This window comes from Condylura cristata, unplaced genomic scaffold (genome assembly GCF_000260355.1).
Source record: "Condylura cristata isolate star-nosed mole 26May11 unplaced genomic scaffold, ConCri1.0 scaffold00029, whole genome shotgun sequence".
Classification (NCBI taxonomy): Eukaryota; Metazoa; Chordata; class Mammalia; order Eulipotyphla; family Talpidae; genus Condylura; species Condylura cristata.
In genome coordinates this window covers 11,094,094-11,112,667 of record NW_004567130.1, presented here as the reverse complement: position 1 = coordinate 11,112,667, position 18,574 = coordinate 11,094,094, and the positions used below count along the sequence as shown (strand labels likewise).

Genomic DNA, 18,574 nt, shown 5'->3' with positions numbered 1-18,574 from the left:
TGCAGATACAATAATGACTCATTTAACCTAGTTGATAGACTGCCTCATTCCAAACACATTAACAAGAGACCGCTGAAGAGGAAGCGCTGTATTGGGCAGCTACAGATGAGTGCTAGATGGAATTCTCACCACAGACTCCTCAGACTATGGCCAATGACAGCACTCCCAGGGGCTCAGGGGAAAATTCTGGCGCTGTAAAGACTGGGCCTTCCTGGCAAGGAGCCTGAGCACATTGCCAGCACACCAGTCCTCTCAGAAAAACTCTCTTTGCCTGGCAGCCTGGAACTGCAGCACACCCGACCCTCAAAGCCGAGGCAGACCACTTTCCCCAACTCACCACTGAGAACAGCCCCCCACCGTGCTTTCCTGTTCCCCTACATGCACCCAGGCAAAAGCAGGCAACAGTGGGCACTCCTCATTTACTGGGTCTCCCTACTTTAGCAAGTGCTTGCTAACGCCCTCATTTAATCCGCATAATGACCCTGAGAAAGGCAGTATTATTGTTCATACATTCAAAAGGGGGAAAAGGCTCAGAGAAAGTCACTCAGCCAATGCCACACAATGAACCTAGTTAGCATAGTCCCGGCACACAGAAATCACTTCATAAATATCCTCTCGCTGCCCCATGACAGAGCCAGGACTCCACCCCAGAGCTCTCTCAGCACCCACGTTCTCACTGAAATGTACAAGTTCTCACCAGGCAGAAGGGCACAGTCTTCAGCCAGTCTCTCACCCTAGACCTCCTCAGAGGCCATCAGTTTCCTGGGTTCTCTAAAGCTCTCCTCCAGAGATTTCTACCACACCACAGGCCGCTTTGCCTTCAGAGCACCTGTGCTCCAGCGCTCACCAGTCACTTGCCTGGGCAGGGCACTCACCAGGGCCGATGGGACTGCCCCACTGGTACAGACTGGAAGACAAGACACAGCCTGACAGCCCAAGCCTTCAGGGAACCCTGAAGGGGCTTCGGCATAGTTACTGGTTGAACCCTAAGACTGTGGCACTCAGGAGACCTGGCTTGGGCCCACATCAAACCACAGACAGCAGATAGCCAGTGAGCAGCTTTCCCACCGCCGTTTTTGTAAACACAACCTGAGTCTGAATTTCTTATTTGTCGTTTTTGTAAACACAACCTGAGTCTGAATTTCTTATTTCTTATTTGTCACCAAGGGTTAAGGTGAGGTTTAAATAAAATTAACAACCACAAAATGCCATACTGTGGGCTTTTCATGAGGAAGGGGGCTGGAGTTCTGTAAAATGGAAATGGCAGAGGCTTGGAGGCCCAAAGACAGCACTGCTTCTCGGCGTTTCCAGGAGCACCAGGTGGACATCATGCAGCTGCTGAGACCAGAGATGCCCACGTGGAGCACGCCCGTGCTGGTCCTAGCAGGCGCCTGAGGACGGCCTCTTTTGCAGCATGGCATGGGCAGGCGACAGAAGCCAGGGCTTTCAAGGAGCCAAAGCAACTCGCGCATTTCCTGAGCCCCACCAGAGACTGGGCAGGGCGGGAGACAAGCTACAACCATCCTGGGTTCTCAGATAAGGTCTCCTTCCTTCTGTGGCTGGGATGCAATTGTCTTGATTTCCACAAACACTCCCAGGCGCTGCTGTGTGTGGCACAGTAAAGGGGACCCTCCCAACTTTGTAATAAAATAAAATAAAATATTAAAAAAAAAAAGGGGGACCCTCCCACTCATAAAAACTTGGCTTCTTCTGGATGAGACACAGAAGGCCGCTCTAGGGACCCGACTTTATTTGCAACAGCTGCTGCTGGGCCAGAAGCCAGAGTTCACAGGAAGCCAGGGAAGCAGAATCTCAAGCCCTGCAGCCTGGCCTCCAGGATGTGGACATGAACACCCAAGCAGGGGCAGCCCTCTCAAGGCAGGAGAGGGATAGTGCAGGCCCAGCTCAGGGCCCAGCCCCGTCTGTGTCAACCTGCCCCTCCTCTGAGCAACCACCGACTCCTGGAAAGGAAGCAGCATCAGCACAGAATAGATGAGGGTGGCTTACACCAGGCTCTGGTCTGATCTGAAGTATTCTTAGGCCAAGGAATGAAGGACAGGGCCATTTTTTAACTTCATGCCAAATTTTGTGCCACTAGCCACCCTATAAGAGCCAGTTAGGATGGCCTCACTTGCCAGGTACATTTTGATTTTTCCAGGTTGGTTGGGAGTAGTTAAGTTAAAACCACTTTAAGTAGCTCCTTGCCTTTTTCTCTCCATAAGAAAAAAAAAAAGGTATACAGAATATACAGGTATTAGTTACTTTTTATGTACCAATAGCCCCACAGAGGTGAGAAGGGATCCTTGTGCATATCATCAGTTGGGGAAAATGAGACACAACAGGTTAAACCGCTTAGTCAGGATCAGATCACCAGACACCAACTGGGGAAGCGAAACAAATCCAGATGAGTTTGTCGGGACCCCTGAGTAAGATGACAAGGATCTAGACAAAACACATGCCCTCACACTTGAGTTTGACTCTGCGAACCACAGGATCACCGTGAGCGAGCTAGGAGGGAGCCAAGCATGGCAGCGAGTCCAGCATCTGTTTTACAGAGGTCCAGAGTGGGCAAGTGACTTTCTCACAGTCACAGCCAACTGGACTCTAAATCACTGTCTGGTGATGCCACCTGTCTTTAGGGCTCAGTTTAAAGTCACTTCCCCAGAGAAGCTTCCTCACCACAAACTCCAGACTAGATCTGGTCTCCTGCACAGAATGAGCACAGCCCCAGCACCACCAGAACCTGCAGCCGTGTGCTCTACTGCCCCGCGACTGCTGGTCTTCTGAGGCTGGAGGAGGCCCTCGGGGGCAGCCCTGGCCTGGAGGGCGCCTACCTTCGCTGTCGGTGAGCACTTCCATGCGCCCGCTGAACATGGCTTTCAGCATGGTGTCCTGCTTGGTCAGCGTCTGCATGGTCGTGTAGTAGAGGGCACCGCCAACGTTGAGCTTCACGTACTTGGAGCTGGGGCTCGTGCCCTTGAAGGCAGTGGTGCGGGTAGCAGCCGCCGGCACCGCTGAACTCACCACACTTTCTCCTGACATCTCTTCCTGTCAGGGGAGAAGAGAGAGTTGCCAGGGTCAGGGCACCAGGTCTGCTATGCCTCTTTTCAGCCATGAGCTGAATCAGACCTTGAGCTCTGTTTTGCTTAAGCCAAGCATGTGCTGAAAACTTAGAATTCCCAGAGAGATCTTGAATTTTTGGTGTCTCTTAACACCAAGGCCAAAGGGTCATGGGGTACTGGCTGCCCGGAAGGGCAGGCCTTTCCCATTCTGCCCCTGACTGCACACCCAGCTAGCCTCATGCACCGACCTCACCTGCTTATCCTCCAGCACAAGTATACGACGAACTCCTGTTACGAGGACTCCTCTCTGCCCACTACCCATAAAAACCAACACCCTGGCTCCATCCTAAACAGCCTAAACACAGCCCAGGTCTGCTTCCTTATTGTTGTGCACCACTGCTAACAGCTAAAACGCCACCTTGGCTGAATGACACATGCAGTAAGTTTTTATGAAGCCACATGGGTTCTCACTACCACTCCAAATACGTCCTAAGGGAGAAAGCTGTTTCTGAGGACCAAGTGACAGAAAAACCCTTAGAAGCAAGTTATTTCAAAATCAGAGACTTTCTGTACTGGCACCACCAGCAAAATCCTGCAAGTCTCCCCAGCATCACTGCCAGTTCCTGGGCACACCCCGGCCAAGAGAGGCAAGCAGTGCCTGGCCTGAGCAGCCGAGGAGCAGGTGGTATGTGGGCATATGTGTACTCAAAGAAAACATTCCTTTGTGACGAAGTAAAATTCTACAGCTGGGGAAGATGGTGAAGAACCGGCTGGATCTTTGCTAACTCTGGGACGGAGTGCTGAGCAAGAGGCCCCTGCAGCCAGGTGCTGGCCCGGCGCTCACTGCTAAGCCTCGGGCTTCCCACTGGACACTTGAAAGACTTCACGAAACATCAGACAGGGCCACTCTCACCAGGTAAGACCCAAACAAGACCCAGTGGTAATTAAGCTTGAACAATGAAAAAAAACAAGGACTCAGTCCAAAGTTAAATGACCAAATACTCCCTATCCTAGCTTATAAGTCACTGCAGCTTCTTTACAAATTAGAGCTGTACTTCCATTTCATTCTTCCCACCTTCAAAACTGGAACTATGGAGACCCAGTCAGAGAATAAGCCTTGCTTCCCGACAGCATCCAATGCAGAGCCAAACCCCACTCCCACAAATCCTCCCCTAAATCACCCAGTGCGAGCCCAAATCCGTTGAGACACCCCACAGATCTCAAGGCAACAATAAATCCAACTTTGACCAGAGATATGTTCCTGTGGTTTTGGCTGGAAGGAACTGACAGTATAAATTTTTTTTTTAATTAATTTATTTATTTGTGCATACAGAACTGGGGTACAGGCCAGAGGCTCAGGGGCGGTGAGAGGCTTCACCAGAGACAGAGCGGGAAGCAGAACAGGCAGATGGACGAAGTACACCGCTGAGGGAAGCAGTGGGCGGGTCAGGAGAGGTCTGCCGCGCCATGTGGTCACCTCCGGGGCAGGCGGGAATCGAACTCATGCGGAAGTGGCTTCAGATTCTCAGTGCTGTGCTTTAACCCGCTGCGCCACCAGGGAGGGCCGACAGTATAAATTTTTAAAAAATATTTCCTGGGCCCTCCCTGGTGGCGCAGCGGGTTAAAGCACCACACTAAGAAGCTAAAAGCTACTTCTGCATGAGTTCGATTCCCGCCTGCCCCGGAGGTGACCACATGGCGTGGCAGACCTCTCCTGACCCGCCCACTGCTCCCCTCAGCAGTGTACTTCATTGATCTGATCTGCCTGTTCTGCTCCCCAGTCTGTCCCTGGTGAATCCTCTCACCCTCCGCATCTCTGGCCTGTACCCCAGTTCTGTATGAATAAATAATAAAATAAATCTTAAAAAAAAAATATTTCCTAGTATTGAAAAAAATTATTTTTCCAAAATTTTTATACCTTTTGGTCTCTTTCAGACTTTCCACAATGAGTATACATTACATCCTTACCAGGCAAAAAACACAGCTGTTCTTTCATTAAGAAGATGGGGACTAAGGGTGGCAACCTGTTATCCACAGTAACCGTAGAGGTAAAACCTCCCTCTCGATCTCCACCCCTCTTGAAGAGTGGCCTCCAAAGCCCCAGCCGCAGGGACTGGCTGAAACAGGAAGGAGAGCCTGGAAAACGACTGTCTTCTTAGGGATGCCACCCTGCTTCCTCAAGTGAAAACTGCACTCTCCAACGCTCAGGCTTAGCTCACCTGGGGTCTCTGCTGCTTGAGGCCAAACAAAAGAAAAAAACCAAGAGGGAGCAGTGAGCCTCCCTTCCAGGTCTCCTTTGCAGCCAGTCCCCAGAGCCCAACACAAGCAGTTTGTACCAACCATTTCTCCAAGAAAAACCCTTTGTCCACAGGATACCAGCAGCTCATGGGAACAGAAATTTTAAAATAACATTGAAGCCCTCAAGAGGAAAAAAAAGGTGGACAGCCATGGGGTTTTCTTTTGAGGGGTGGTGTGGGGAGTTAAGGAAATTTGCCCCAAAAGGGAAAACACTTAAGGTTTTTGAAAATGGTCTAGCATTTTGTAAGGTACCTATGGTATTAAGTTAAAGTATGTTATGGTTTTGGGGTTTTTCTTTGCTTTCTGACACTGTTTCTAAGATATTTGTACATAATAAAGTATATTTTAGAAGTGCAGCTTGGTGAGTTTGGGGTGATATATGCATCTGTGTGTCCCCCATTCCAATCAAGCTGGAGAATATTTTCCTGGCTCCAAAGAGCCCCTCCATGCCTACTTCCCACTCCCCCTCACCACAGAAGGTATTATTGTTTTCATTTCATGTCACGTACAAACATTTCAAATGCAAACAATTCTGGGAGATGGTTATTGTTATTCCCACTTGGTGAATATTGGACACCAAGGCCCAGAGAGTTCAGTCACTTCCCAAAGTGAGTCAGTGACGGGGGGGGGGGGGGGGCTCTCTGATGGAGGAAATGAAGGATGTGGGCAAGTCCTGCTGGCCCAAAGCCCGTGATTTTATCAAAGGTTACTCTTGGTTTAAAGAGCTGTGACATACAAACTGAGAAAGAAGGACTGCACTCTCCCCCCCAAACACACCTTTAGAAAGTACAAAACCGGACCCTCCCTAAGCGGCACAATGGGTTAGAGCACAGCACTATGAAGCTATCTGAAGTACTGCAGCAGGAGCCCCATGGGAGCTGACCCACATAGCACAGCAGACCTGTCTCATTCACTGCTCCCCTCAGCAGTGTATTTCTGTACATCTGCCTGTTCTGCTCGCCACTGTCTCTGGTGAGCCCTCACACACCCATCTGGCCCGTACCCCAGTTCTTGCATTCATAAATAAATAAATCTTTAAAAAAAAAAAAAAAAGGTAAGAACAAAATTCTGAAAAAAGATGGGGAGTAACATGTGTCTAAGGGCTTCGGTTGGAAGTCAGCCCTGGCCCTGCCCTTAAGTTACAGTAGGAGTCTGGGTCAGTCACCTTAGTCCCACCTACCAAGTGATCACAACAGTGGCTGCAGAGAGCATTCAGCACAGTCCCAGCTTGGAGCAAACACTCAGACATGAAACTCTCAAACTATGATTGAGAATGCTCTCAAAGTCTCAAATTATCTTCTCTTTGAAGACTGTTTCCAGCCCTCCTGACATCACTGCATTACGAGGGATAAAGGCAGAACATCCTGATCTAGCTTGGCACTTCAGAATACATAGTCTTGGACCTTTCCAGAACCCAGCCTTCCAAAGGGAGTAGGAGAGGCCCTCGGAAAAAGGGGGTTCCAGTTGTGTAAATGGCCCTGGGACCAAATTACAGTGAGTTGAGAACATAAGGCTTGCAATCTTCTCCAAGGGGACCCCTCAGCTACCCCTGCTGGAAGCCTACTTTCTAACTTTCTTTCAAGGTTTGATTTCATTGTTAAGGAGGTTAGGGCAGCAGAAGGAGAAAGAGCAACGTTGTACAAGAAGCAGGAAAGGTAGTTAATATTTGAGGTGTTTGTTACTGATTCAACCAGGAAAAATACTTATCTCAGTGAGATGGATAAGTCAAGTTTCCCTTTTTCCCATGTTGCTGGAGTTGTTGATTCCAAACAGCAGCTCTCTACTTAAAAATACCATGTCAGAGCCCTCCCTGGTGGCGCAGCGGATTGGGACGCAGCACTGCAGGCTGGCCACAGCTGCTTCAGTGTGATCCCTGCCCCAGAGGTGATCCACGTGGCACTGCAGACCTCTCCTGACCAGCCTGCTGCTTCCCTCAGCAATGTACTTAGGTAGATCTACCTGTTCTGCTCCCCACTCTGTCTCTGGTGAGGCCTCTCACTGCCCTGGCACCTGTGGCTTGTACCCCAGTTCTGTAAAAAAAAAAAAACTATGTCAGAGTCTTAACCACAGAAATTCTGATATAACTGGCCTGGGCCACAGAATTTTGCACTTCTTAGGTGATTCCAACATGTAGCTAAGACTGCAAGCTGCTGTTTTAAAGAGTTCTGTATGCCTTAATTAGGCTACAACTACTTTCATGGTTTTGGAGAAGCTCCCCAAGCCTTACTCTATTGATTCAGTGAATTCCCGACTACATAAAACCGTAAACATCAAACCAAACTCCACAATTTCAGAGCCAGAGACAGAAGCACCACTATGCATGCTTTCAAAAATAAAATCTGACCAAGGAGGAAGTATAGTATAGTAAGAAAAGGGCCCCAAATCCTTCACCCTGTGTTTTCCGTACAACCGCTGCAGAAATGTCTGCATGTGAGTGTGATTAAGGTTCAAAAACAAGTTTGGCAAAGTACAGTCCCAGTTCCATCACTTCATCTATGATGTGCAGACAAGTGGTTTAATTGGGTCTCAGCTTCCTAGCTTGTTAAATGCAGAGTTAATCATATAATCCTCAAGAATGTATGCTGAAGCACCTGGCACGTGGGCCTTGACGTAGTTTCCTATCTACCCCCCAAGCTTTCCTCAACACCAGCAGTCCTCTGCTGCACTAGGACTGACCAGCTTAAACAGTTCTGATGCCTGGGCCATTTAATCCGAATCAGGGAGGGCGAGGTCGCTCAGTAACTAATATTTAAAATGCTCTTCAGGTGCCTTAAACATGCAGCCCAAACCAAAAGCCAAGAAGCTAAGAGCTGCTACCTTGAGGTTAACTATAAAACTTCCTCAAACTGAAAGCATTTCTACAACTCAGAAAAGTCTGTTCATTTAGTTGGTTCAACCAAACTAAATTCAACCAGCCACATAACTATAGCATTATTTTGTATCCAACAAATATAGGATAGCTACTGCTATTTCTTAAGTGTCCTGGAGAATCACATTCCATTCTGAATTTAGCACAAGCTATTGACCATTTCAACAGTTAGAACTAAGAATCAGAACTATGGGTCCTCTCACTCACTCCAAATCCATGCCCATTTCATTACATAATAGAAACTTTAAACATCACTCTAATCCCCTGTAAGCTTGTTAAAACAGATTGATCGCCCCCCCACCCCCATTTAGCAGGCAATGGGGCCTAAAAATCTGGCCCTTTCTAACAAATTGGCCAGGTGATTTTCTGTTTGTTTGGGGACCAGATTGAGGAGCACAGGCGTCAGCCTTCTTCCTTCAAGGTGGTCCTTGTTATGCAAAAAGTGGCAGCCAAAGTCAGACAGCCAGACTCCTTTTTTTCTCCAGCACAGTTCCTAGAACGGGCACGCCGGAAAGCATATTACACTTTCCAGGGAAGAGACCGGGCGCAAACAAGTAAAAAAGGAAGGTCGGAGCTGATTAATTTTCCTATTCCTGCTCCAGGAGCTACCTGAGGAACAGACCCCTGAAGGCGCCCAAGCAAACAAACTGCCCGTAGTTGGGGAGACATCCCCATTCCTTAGGTGTGGCCTCCTGGGCCTCAACGGAAGTGACCAGCGAGGTTCCCAGGCGCAGAACCCGGAGGAGATGGTCTCTGACCTCAGGCACCTGGCATCCCTGCGCGGAGTTCCAGGCATAGAAAGCGCGCCGCTCGCCCCCACCCTCCCTCCATTTCTTTCCTCCACTCGCCGTGGGTCAGACGCACCTGAAGTCCCAACTCCAAACTTCCCAGATATCCAGCGACTCCAAACACGAACTTCCCAAGACTTAGCACTCCGCGCCAAGGAACCCCCCTTCACCTCTGGCGGTCCACTCATTCTCCTTCACAACACCCCAAATCCGCCCCCCGCTGACGAAGTCCGTCCTCAATGACATGTCTTTGTTCTCTTCACAACCACCAATTCCCATTTCCCACAAATACTCAAGATGAAGACAACCCCCGACAACCCCAAATCTACTCCCCAAGACCAAACGCCATTTCCCTGATACCCCAACAGTGAGGGACCCCCCCCAAGTCTCCACCAAAGCCCTTCCCCCACCCGTGACCTCGCCCCCACCCACTCTCCAACTGCCTCTCCCCTATCGCGACAGTCCCTACCCCACCCGCTCCTCGAATCCCCTCCCCCCTCTACTCTGCGGGTACTCAGCTTTCCCCGCGCTTAGAGACCCCAGTCGATGGGCACCGCCTTCCTCACCATGAAAAGCCGGAGAACGCCGGAGTCTCCAAACCCGGACTGAGAGAGGCAGGAAACACCCAGCTCGCGCGAGCAGGGGACGGGGCGTTACGGGGCGGTAACTTCCGATGCTCACACTCCCACTTCCGCCCCGCAGTGGGCACCGTCCTAAAGCATCCGTTGTGCCCCTAGATATAGGCAGCATTCCTTGCAGCTTCCCCTGCTGAAGTGAGTTGCCGCTCCTCCAAGCTGGGTGAGACAGTTACCCCGTTTCTGAGTGTCCCCAGGGAGGACAACAAAGTGCAGGAAGGTTTTCATTCCTGGCGAAGAAGCCCTGCGGAACTGTGGTATTCCGGAACTGGATTGTTGCTTCCCGGCGGAACTCTAAGAGTGAACACCCCGGGGCAAGATGGCGGTCGGGCCTCGGCTGCTGCCCGGGGTCTGGCAGCTATCTGGGGTATTGGGCTGAGGCGGCGGTAGCTGTGGCCCCGACCACGAGCGCTGGGGCCTCGAACGGATAAAGGTCTACATCCTGCGGGTAGCGAATGGGAACAGGGTCGTGGGTTCTCCGGGTAGTGGGCTGGGGATTTTGAGGGAGGTGGCTTTTGGGCCCGGTCCATACCTCGCTTGTTTGGAGAAGCTGCTAGGGGGTGGCGTTTAGGCTACAGGGGGGATTGCTCCATGGGCCCTTCCACGTTTTATTTTTGGGGTGATAGACCTTTGTAAATGGACTGATGGCTGGGTGTAAAAGGATTGTCATTGTGATTGTTGATGCCGAGGAAAGAGGCCGGGCCGCAGGAGTCACCCAAACCGGAGTTCGAGCACTGTTCATTTGCTGTGTGACCTTGGGTGAGTCCCCTCACCTCTCTGAGCCGCAGTTGCGGTCTGTAAAATGGAGTTCTTAGCTCCCTGCACAAAGAACGTTGTATAATACAAGTATTAGTACCGTGCCCAACACTCAGCGCTCAATAAACGCAGCTGGTGTTGGTAACAATAAAGAAAAAATTGGTCGTCATTTCTAATTTAGTTTCACTGGCAGCTTTGCATTCTCAGCTTGTCCTTGCTGTTCTGGGAGTGGGGCAGTCTCGGGGTTTTGTTTTTGGCTTTTTGACTTACAAATAAATGCTTTGAAGTTAGATGTGGGTTCAAATTCAGGGGCCCAGCAACCTCCAGTAAATCATGTCCCCTCTTTACATTTCATTTACTCCATGTGAAGGTGGTACTGATAATATCCCACATCTCAGTACGCTGTAGTCATCAATACATAACAGCTGTTATTACTATTAATCTAAGCCCTGTTACCTATTCTTAAGAAATTTGACTATTGAGATCTGCTGGAGCTGTTGAAGACACAGGTTGGCAGATATTGGCACCGTGTCTGTACATGGTCTGCCCTTAACAGATGGTCGTGATTGTTAATCCTGCTGCCCAGCTGTTCCCACCATACTGGGAGAATCTTCGAGATTCGACCAGCAGTTGGTATTTATGGCACTTCACATTAGGACAATATGGCTAAACTGCCATGCTCTTTCCTCCATGAATTTAGCATCATCCAGGAAAGAATGATTTTGCCAGAGCTCCTGAGACTATAGAAATAGAGAAGAGCCCTATCATGGCTCTGCCCTTATTAAAGGTCGGTGGAAGATAACCTGGATTGTGGGGGGTATTAGATGATCTCACAAGATTGCTGTTGTCACTAAACAAGATCTCTTAAAAAGGACTTCCACCCAGTGGGTACCTGACAAGTTTTCCTTTTTGAAAGATCTTGGTTATACCAAACTCTTGTTTACTAATCTTTCCGCCTATAGCCTTCACGTTTCCCTAACTGGATTGTGACAATACAGTAAAGACCACTTACATGTGATTTGCTTTCAGATACTAGTAATATTTGCCCATTTAATCGTAATCATGGCATCATGTTGACCAAAAGCACAAGTGTAATCCTTTTAGCAGTCTTAGGATGTAGGCACTGCTGTTATTCTCAGTTTACAGATAAGGACAGTGAAGCCTAGAAAGGATAAGTAACTTGGCCAAATGAAGTAGAATCTGGACTAAAAACCAGGGGCTACTTTCTCCAAATGAAGGCTTTTTCTGGTACACACAACCTCTTCCTTAATATTCTCTGGCGTTTTGCCTAGGAGAGAGATGTCTGATTGTGTGTTTTATCTGCTTGATGAACTATAATGACTGTGTGGGTGTAGAAGGTGAATAAGAGAGAATTAAAAGCAAAGGATAGACCTGTCCTGTGATGTAAACAGAAACCAACATAGTTTTGTGAGAAGAGATGATAATCTCAAGGAAAGGATTTTACCCTGCAAGGCCCCTTGGGAGAAGTGAAAGTTTGGAGATAGTTTTACAAGCCTAACAGTACAGTATAGAAGCTCCTGTTTTTCTACCGAGAAGACGCTTCCTCTTCTGCTCCCCCTGCCGCATGGGCCCTGCTCTTTTGAACTTGAAGCTGTTATTCATCCTAAACAGCACCAGAGGCTCAGCCCATGTGGCAAGATTAGTGGATCATCATGCTTCCGGGGGCAGAGAAATTCAGTGACTCAGGAATGTGAGGGTCCCGTCATTATTTCCTACTCAAAGAACTTTAGTGACTGTGCAGATGGAGCCTCTGCTGAAGTTATTTACGAGGGTATTTTTTTTTTTTTTAGATTTCATTTATTATTTTTGTGTAGAAGAACTGGGGTATAGGCCAGAAATGTGGATAAGAGGGTTCATTAGAGACAGGAAAGCAGGGCAGGTGGATTTACTAAAATCTGCTGAGGGGAGCAGTGGGTAAGATGAAAGATCTGTGCCAGGTGGGTCAGCTCCCTGCCTGGGGATCAAACTCAGGCCATTGTGGTGGGCCTTTGCAGTGATAGAGCTGAGATTTGACCCTGTGCCACTAGGGAGGCCCCCTGAAGAGTTATTTTAAAAGGTGTCTGTAAAAGTAGACATCAGTTAGACTTCACTGACTTGGTGCTGTGACGGCCACCCCCATGGCTCTTGATAGGTCTCATCTTGTTTCATCCTCATGGTCAGAGTCAGCCAGTTAACAAGACAGAAAGGTCGAGCAATCTCCGCCGTACACTGCTGGCCTCGGGGCACATTTGGCTATCAAAGTGTTGTGCTTTCTGTGAGAAGTTTAGAAAGCAAGAAATTAAGGAAGCGAGATTTCCCACAATTCCATTACTTCAAAGCAAATTGTCTTTAACATGTATATTTTCTGAGTTTTGTATCTTGGTGCACATACCTCTTTTTCATTAAGTAACTAAGATCACATGGGTTCACAGCTAGCCCTGTTTGCACTGCTAAGGCATAAACATTTGCCATCCTGTTAAAAACATCAAACATAATTTTTCATCACTTTTTAATATTCCGATCCCCGCTGTTACTCTTGCTTATCACCACCAAGTATATAGAGCATTCCTTCAGCAACTTCTTTGGGACTTTAAACCTACTCCTTTAAACAGTGAAACCTGTGAGGACTAGGGAGGTCCGATCTAATATGTTTTGTTTTTTAAGCCTACACTGAATTGTTTATACTTAGTGACAAAGATATATGCCCTACCTATTAAACTTAACCCTGAATCTGGATTTTTTTTTTTTCCTTCTGCATCTACCAAAAAAGACAAGTTTCTCCAAGCTGAGAAGCTACCCAGCGCTGAGCTATATGCAAGATCACTAATGATTACCTGGCATTTCTGCAACACGGGCAGGTCCTCAGGTGAGCTCCCCAGACTGCTCCACTGCTGGGCAGAAAGAATGAATGTTCAGAAGATTGCTGCCGTTCTCACACTGGTCTTTTTACCCTCTCTGCAATAGCTAGGTGGGCTTTGTTCATTTGTTTTAAGACCTACAGGTGAGAGATACACTTGTTAGCGAAGGTCTGTCTAATAGATGTAAATCCTTGTGGAAAGGGGCCACACACAGGCCCCTCATATGTTGACTTGGAAGGAGCCTCATGTAAGATTTTTATTCTTCATAATGCTTCTTTGAGTAAAGACACTTTTCTGGCAATCTGGATTACTGCATAATTTATTATACTTTCATCATGAGAGATTTTGGATAGAATGACAATGTTGGCAAGGATTGGAGGAAACATCTCAGCATGGACAGCTCTGGCCGGTGCTAGGTACACTAGGCTGCTGGCCGAAGCTGTTCTTTGGGGAAAGACAGTTACTGGGTGATTTAGATTAAAAATAGGTAATTTAGAGCCTCTGTTCAAGAAATGACTTTCAGTGAACAGGAGCCCTTCTACTAAAGTCTTCATCTGTCCTTGGCATGAGGAGACAGTGGAATTAGAATAAGCTAGATTCAAAATGAAATGTATTTATTTTAGTGGATTGTCTTTCATTCTAGAACCAAGCATGCTTTGCTTTAGTGCTAAGATGGCCTTTTAAAAAAGAGACTTTGTTCTGAGCAGGAAGTGGGACTAGTTGTTGTGAACCGGTGAATAAAATAACAATGGCAATAGACGATCATGTTGGATTTTCTTTTCGTTTGAGTCTTGACCTGGCAAAAGAAAAGTTGACCGCTCAGTGTTGGCTTCTCATATTGTAGCCTGCTCCAGAAAATTCAAACATTTAGAAGCCTTTGACTTAGTGGGTGCCTGGCTTGAATTAGAGCTTCAGCCATGGGATCATTCATGCTTTGTTTATTTGTTGAACTGTTTTATAGAGCCCATGCCTTGAAGCAGGACCTTTGCTCATTTTCCTAAGAAAATGTAATTATTTAATACAGGAAAAAGCTTTGCTGGTGCTGGTGAGTTGCATGAAAGGAGGAAGCTGGGACTTGTGCCAGCAGAGCTGCTAGCACTTGGGAGGGAGCAGGTGCTGCCGAACAGCTCGCTGCTGCCACCTGAGCCCTGCCCGCCTCCCCCTTGAGCCCCTTGGCGGTGTGTTTACCGTGGCATGGCCTCCACCTGCTTCTCGCCATTTTCCTTGCAGGGTTTGTGCGAGTTGGCAAACATGTTCACTGTTTCTCAAACGTCGAGAGCATGGTTCATTGATAGGGCTCGTCAGGCTCGAGAGGAAAGACTTGTGCAGAAGGAGCGGGAGCGGGCTGCAGTGGAGATTCAGGCCCATGTCCGGAGTTTCCTCTGTCGGAGTCGACTGCAGAAGGAGATCAGGTGGGTGCCGGCACCCCTCGGTGTCTTGCCTCTGCTTCCTGTTCATGGCAAGGAAAGGCTTTCTCTTATAGAGCTTGAAAAGCCTTCCAGCTGCGGTGCGTTCCTAATTTAAAATGTCCTTTTCTTTACCCTTCCCTCCCTAGGAGAGAGATCGATGAGTATTTTAAAGCAGATGAAGCTGGGACCAGTAAAAGAAGTGCACTTTCTGTTTTTAAGATTGCCAGGAAACTGCTGTTCTTGTTCAGAATTAAAGAAGATAATGAGGTAAAATAAGAACAAACATTCGTCACGCTTGCTCTCTGCCGGTCTTTTTATAAGTGGATTATAAATATTAACTCATTTAGTCCTCAACTACTCGGTGAGGTGGGGCCTGTCACCCCCACGTCCTGCCCTTTTGCTTCCTTGAGACCTGCTTTATAGGTCCCTGCCTGGTGCTGACGGGAGTCCTCACCTCTTCTCACGTCGACTGCTGTAAGCAGTTGGCCCAGTGCACACGGAGCCAGCAGATTGGGCAAATGAGTGAAGCCATTTGAGGGACAAAGCACAGTACACGTCATAACACATGGCGACTGACAGGCAGTGGTGAGGACATCAGAGAGTCATGGGGTCCGTGGGGCCCCGCTCATTACAGGGGGCAGCTGCTGTTAGGCTGCAGTCAGTGGTGGCTGATACCCTGGTTTTTTAAAAGAGATGCGGAAGAGGGGCTCTCCCTGGTGGCGCAGTGGGTTAAAGCACAGCACTAAGAAGCTTCGGCATGAGTTTGATCCCCGCTCCGGAGGTGACCCACATGGCGCGGCAGACCTCTCCTGACCCGCCCGCTGCTCCCCTCAGCAGTGTACTTCGTTGGCCTGTTCTGTTCCCCACTGTCTCTGGTAAATCCTCTAACCACCCCTGCACCTCTGGCCTGTACCCCAGTTCTGAATGCATAAATAAATAAATCTTTAAAAAAAAAAAAAAGAAAAGAAAAGAAAAGAGATGCTGAAGAGCTTTACACTTAGTTTTCTAATTTGTGAAGATCGATAGCTAATTTGACCTTTCTTTTAAACCTTGCAAACCAAACAAAGTGTGCTGGCTGTACCTTTGGGAATTGAATGCTCAGCCTGGAAAAGCCATTCCAGAAGCAGTAGCCTGTGGTGGGACTAACAGTGCCATTAGACAGTGCCTCTCTGTTGAACACTCATTACTGCCAAGCTTCACATGGTCCCAGACTTTTGTTTTCTTTGCAGAGAAGAACTGGGGTGTAGGCCACACATGTAGGGGTGAGAGGAGACAGAGTGAGGAGTAGAGCAGGTGGGTTGACTCCCATACACTCCTGAGGAGAGCAGCGGGGAGACAGGCGAGATCTGCTGCGCCATGTGGGTCAGCTCCTTGGCTGGGGATCAGCTCTGGCAGTGATAGTGCCTAGACTTAACCCCTAGGCCAGTGGGGAAACCCCATCCCAGACTTTTTGCTGGCATTGGGGTCCAGAAGGAAAAAACTGAGCAGAGTTTCAGCCCTTGTGGAGGCAGGCACCCAGCAGGAGAGGAAGGAGTATACCTGGCAGTGAATGTGGTCACCTAGCCAGGTGCAGGGAGGTGATCCCTGTTCACAGAGGAGGAAACTGTAGCTTGGTATCATAGCGTGGCCACCCAGGACCATCTCACCTTTAATGGTGGGTCCAGGGGGGAATCCAGAGGGGAATCCAGTTTCCACTAGATAGCCTTTTGCATTTAAAGATAAAACTACTAATGCGGCAGTTTGTGAGGTAAAAGCCAGTGTCCATGGTGCTGATTAAGTGGCACCCAGGAGAGCAGCTTTTAGGGGACAAATGCTAGTCTGCAGGACTCCACACCCAGCTGCACAGTTGGTTTTGGTTTCTAAAGGAACCCCGGCTGGGTTTTAAGTGAGGTGGCACTTTCTAAAGCACATGTGAGTGGACGCCTCACCCAGCCTGCGACCATTTGAGAGCCTTCCTTAACGTCTCTGATCCTCAGTGTCCACACCTCTGGGGGGATGAAGCAGTCACAGCGGCCTGCCAGGTGTGCCTTCCCCTTTCTGCATTACTTGGGATTGATAACCGCCATTCTGCCTCTTTGCAGAGATTTGAGAAGCTGTGTCGCTGCATCCTGAGTAGCATGGATGTTGAGAATGAAGCCAAGGTAAGTGCGGCAGGAGCTGGGAAGTCCACCAGCCCTCCAGTCAGCCTGCTTGGCGCTCAGACTTCCCTTTAGGGCTTTGTTAACCTCCATACATATGCAAATAAGCAATGGATGGGAAGTATTCTCCAAGCCTAGTCTTTACTATCTGAGGAGCTGTGCTCTGCTCTGGCCTCTTTCTGGGTGTGGGAAGTTCCTTTCTAGGCTGTTTATTTTTGGGTTTAGCATTTAAATGAGTCCTCTGTGCTGCTTCCTCAGCCCTCATCCTCTTGCCCCTTCTGTCTAGACACCGCTAGTTGGTCCCAGCCCAGCAGCTCAGACACCAGGGTTGGTGTCCTGTGACTGGCCACTTACATGTCTCTCCCTGCCGCTTGTAGGTGTGGTATGTGTCCCTCGCTCTTTCCAAGGATCTCACGCTCCTGTGGATTAAGCAGATCAAGGACATTCTGTGGTATTGCTGTGAGTTTCTTGAGCAGCTCAAGGTAAAGAACAAAGCAACAAAATACAGCCTTCTCACGTGGGGCCATGAGTGTGTATTTCCTGTCCCCCGACCCCCTCATAGTTATTACCTTTGGAGAGCTGCTAGGATCTGGTGATGAATTCTTAAAGCCTGTTCCAGCAGAGAGCAGGGTGTGAGCCCTTCTTTCATGTACGCGTTTGGAACATTGCCCTGGAATTGCCAGTCTAGATGCCAGCGAAACTTGTGTTCCTCCCAGTTCTTTTGATGTAGTGGATACTTTAGTCATTGTGATACTAGGCAGGCGTCTTGTTACAGTGCAAAGGCCCTGTGACACACTACACCCGGGAGCCAGTGCTTTGTGACAGAGTATCCGGTTTGACCGAAGCCAGTGGCTCCGGGTTCTCCTTTTCCATTCTCTGTTCCCTCCTGAAGTTGTCGTGTCCTCTCCTCATGTAGTCCTGGCCTTACATCCTCACAATGTTGTTTTTTTTCTTCTGTCTGGACCAAAGAAATGGGAGGCCTCCCCCAACTAGCTCCAAATCCCACGGAGATCCTGGACTCAGCCCTTAGCTGGTGATGGTGGTGAGAGAAAGGGGTTTTCTGCTGGCCCAGCCTCGCCTGTGCTGCTCACTCTGTCCAGCTAGACGGGCAGGGCGCAGATAGATCCCAACAGCAGCTGCTGTCGGGAGGGGTCTCAGGCCAGAGGCCTGCGTGGAGCAGATGTCTCCCAAGCCCCCACATTCCATTCAGAGCCATCTCTCAAGGCCCTGGTAGAACGGCTGCTCGCCTTGGCCCGGCAGCAATCCATACCCGACTGTCAGATGGAGCATCAGGGCCCAGGGTAGTAGTCTTCACACCCTGATATTGGAGCTGGGGGGTTCCTGACATGCTTTAAGGCCAGGCAGGCAGGTTCTTCCCTGACCTTTACTTCAACCACGTAGCCCCTCTTTGATCTACTATCTGCATGCCATAAGAGACCTCTTTGGGGCCTCCCTGGTGGCCTAGGGGTTGAACGTCAATGCTGTCACCCCTGTGACTTGAGCTCGATCCCGGGACAGGGAGCTGACCCACATGGTGCAGCAGACATCTCCTGTCTCACCCGCTGCTCCCCTCAGCAGTGTGTTTCGTTGACTTACCTGTTCTGCTCCCCACTCTCTCTGGTGAATCCTCTCACCCCCACACCTCTGGCCTGTACCCCAGTTCTTATATGCATAAGTAAATAAATCTCTTTTAAAAAGAGAGAGACTTCTCTTTGACAAGAGGCTCTTCTACTTTGAAAAAAATAAAAGTAGTTTTTGTGA

The 18,574-nt window shown here is 48.8% G+C and overlaps 2 protein-coding genes across 6 annotated transcripts in view; one reads left to right on the top strand and one right to left on the bottom strand.

The window, feature by feature from the left end:
* KCTD10 (potassium channel tetramerization domain containing 10) overlaps positions 1-9,661 on the bottom strand; it is a 23,040-nt gene extending 13,379 nt beyond the window's left edge. For both annotated transcript variants that reach the window (XM_012731026.1, XM_004690952.2), the window contains exons 1-2: positions 9,584-9,661; positions 2,835-3,048 (exon numbers count right to left, since the gene is read on the bottom strand). In XM_012731026.1, the coding sequence (XP_012586480.1) occupies positions 2,835-3,048; positions 9,584-9,586 (217 nt within the window). In that variant the 5' untranslated portion in view covers positions 9,587-9,661. The remainder of the gene's footprint in view (positions 1-2,834; positions 3,049-9,583) is intronic.
* Positions 9,662-9,746: 85 nt separating this feature from the next.
* UBE3B (ubiquitin protein ligase E3B) overlaps positions 9,747-18,574 on the top strand; it is a 48,571-nt gene continuing 39,743 nt past the window's right edge. Inside the window, exons 1-7 of one of the 4 annotated variants that reach the window (XM_012730998.1) lie at positions 9,747-10,085; positions 10,347-10,411; positions 13,179-13,274; positions 14,497-14,678; positions 14,822-14,942; positions 16,757-16,816; positions 17,191-17,295. In XM_012730998.1, the coding sequence (XP_012586452.1) occupies positions 14,518-14,678; positions 14,822-14,942; positions 16,757-16,816; positions 17,191-17,295 (447 nt within the window). In that variant the 5' untranslated portion in view covers positions 9,747-10,085; positions 10,347-10,411; positions 13,179-13,274; positions 14,497-14,517. Of the gene's footprint in view, positions 10,101-10,341; positions 10,412-13,178; positions 13,275-14,496; positions 14,679-14,821; positions 14,943-16,756; positions 16,817-17,190; positions 17,296-18,574 lie in introns of all 4 variants that reach the window. The other 3 variants (XM_012730996.1, XM_012730997.1, XM_004690950.2) reach the window with 3 other exon arrangements.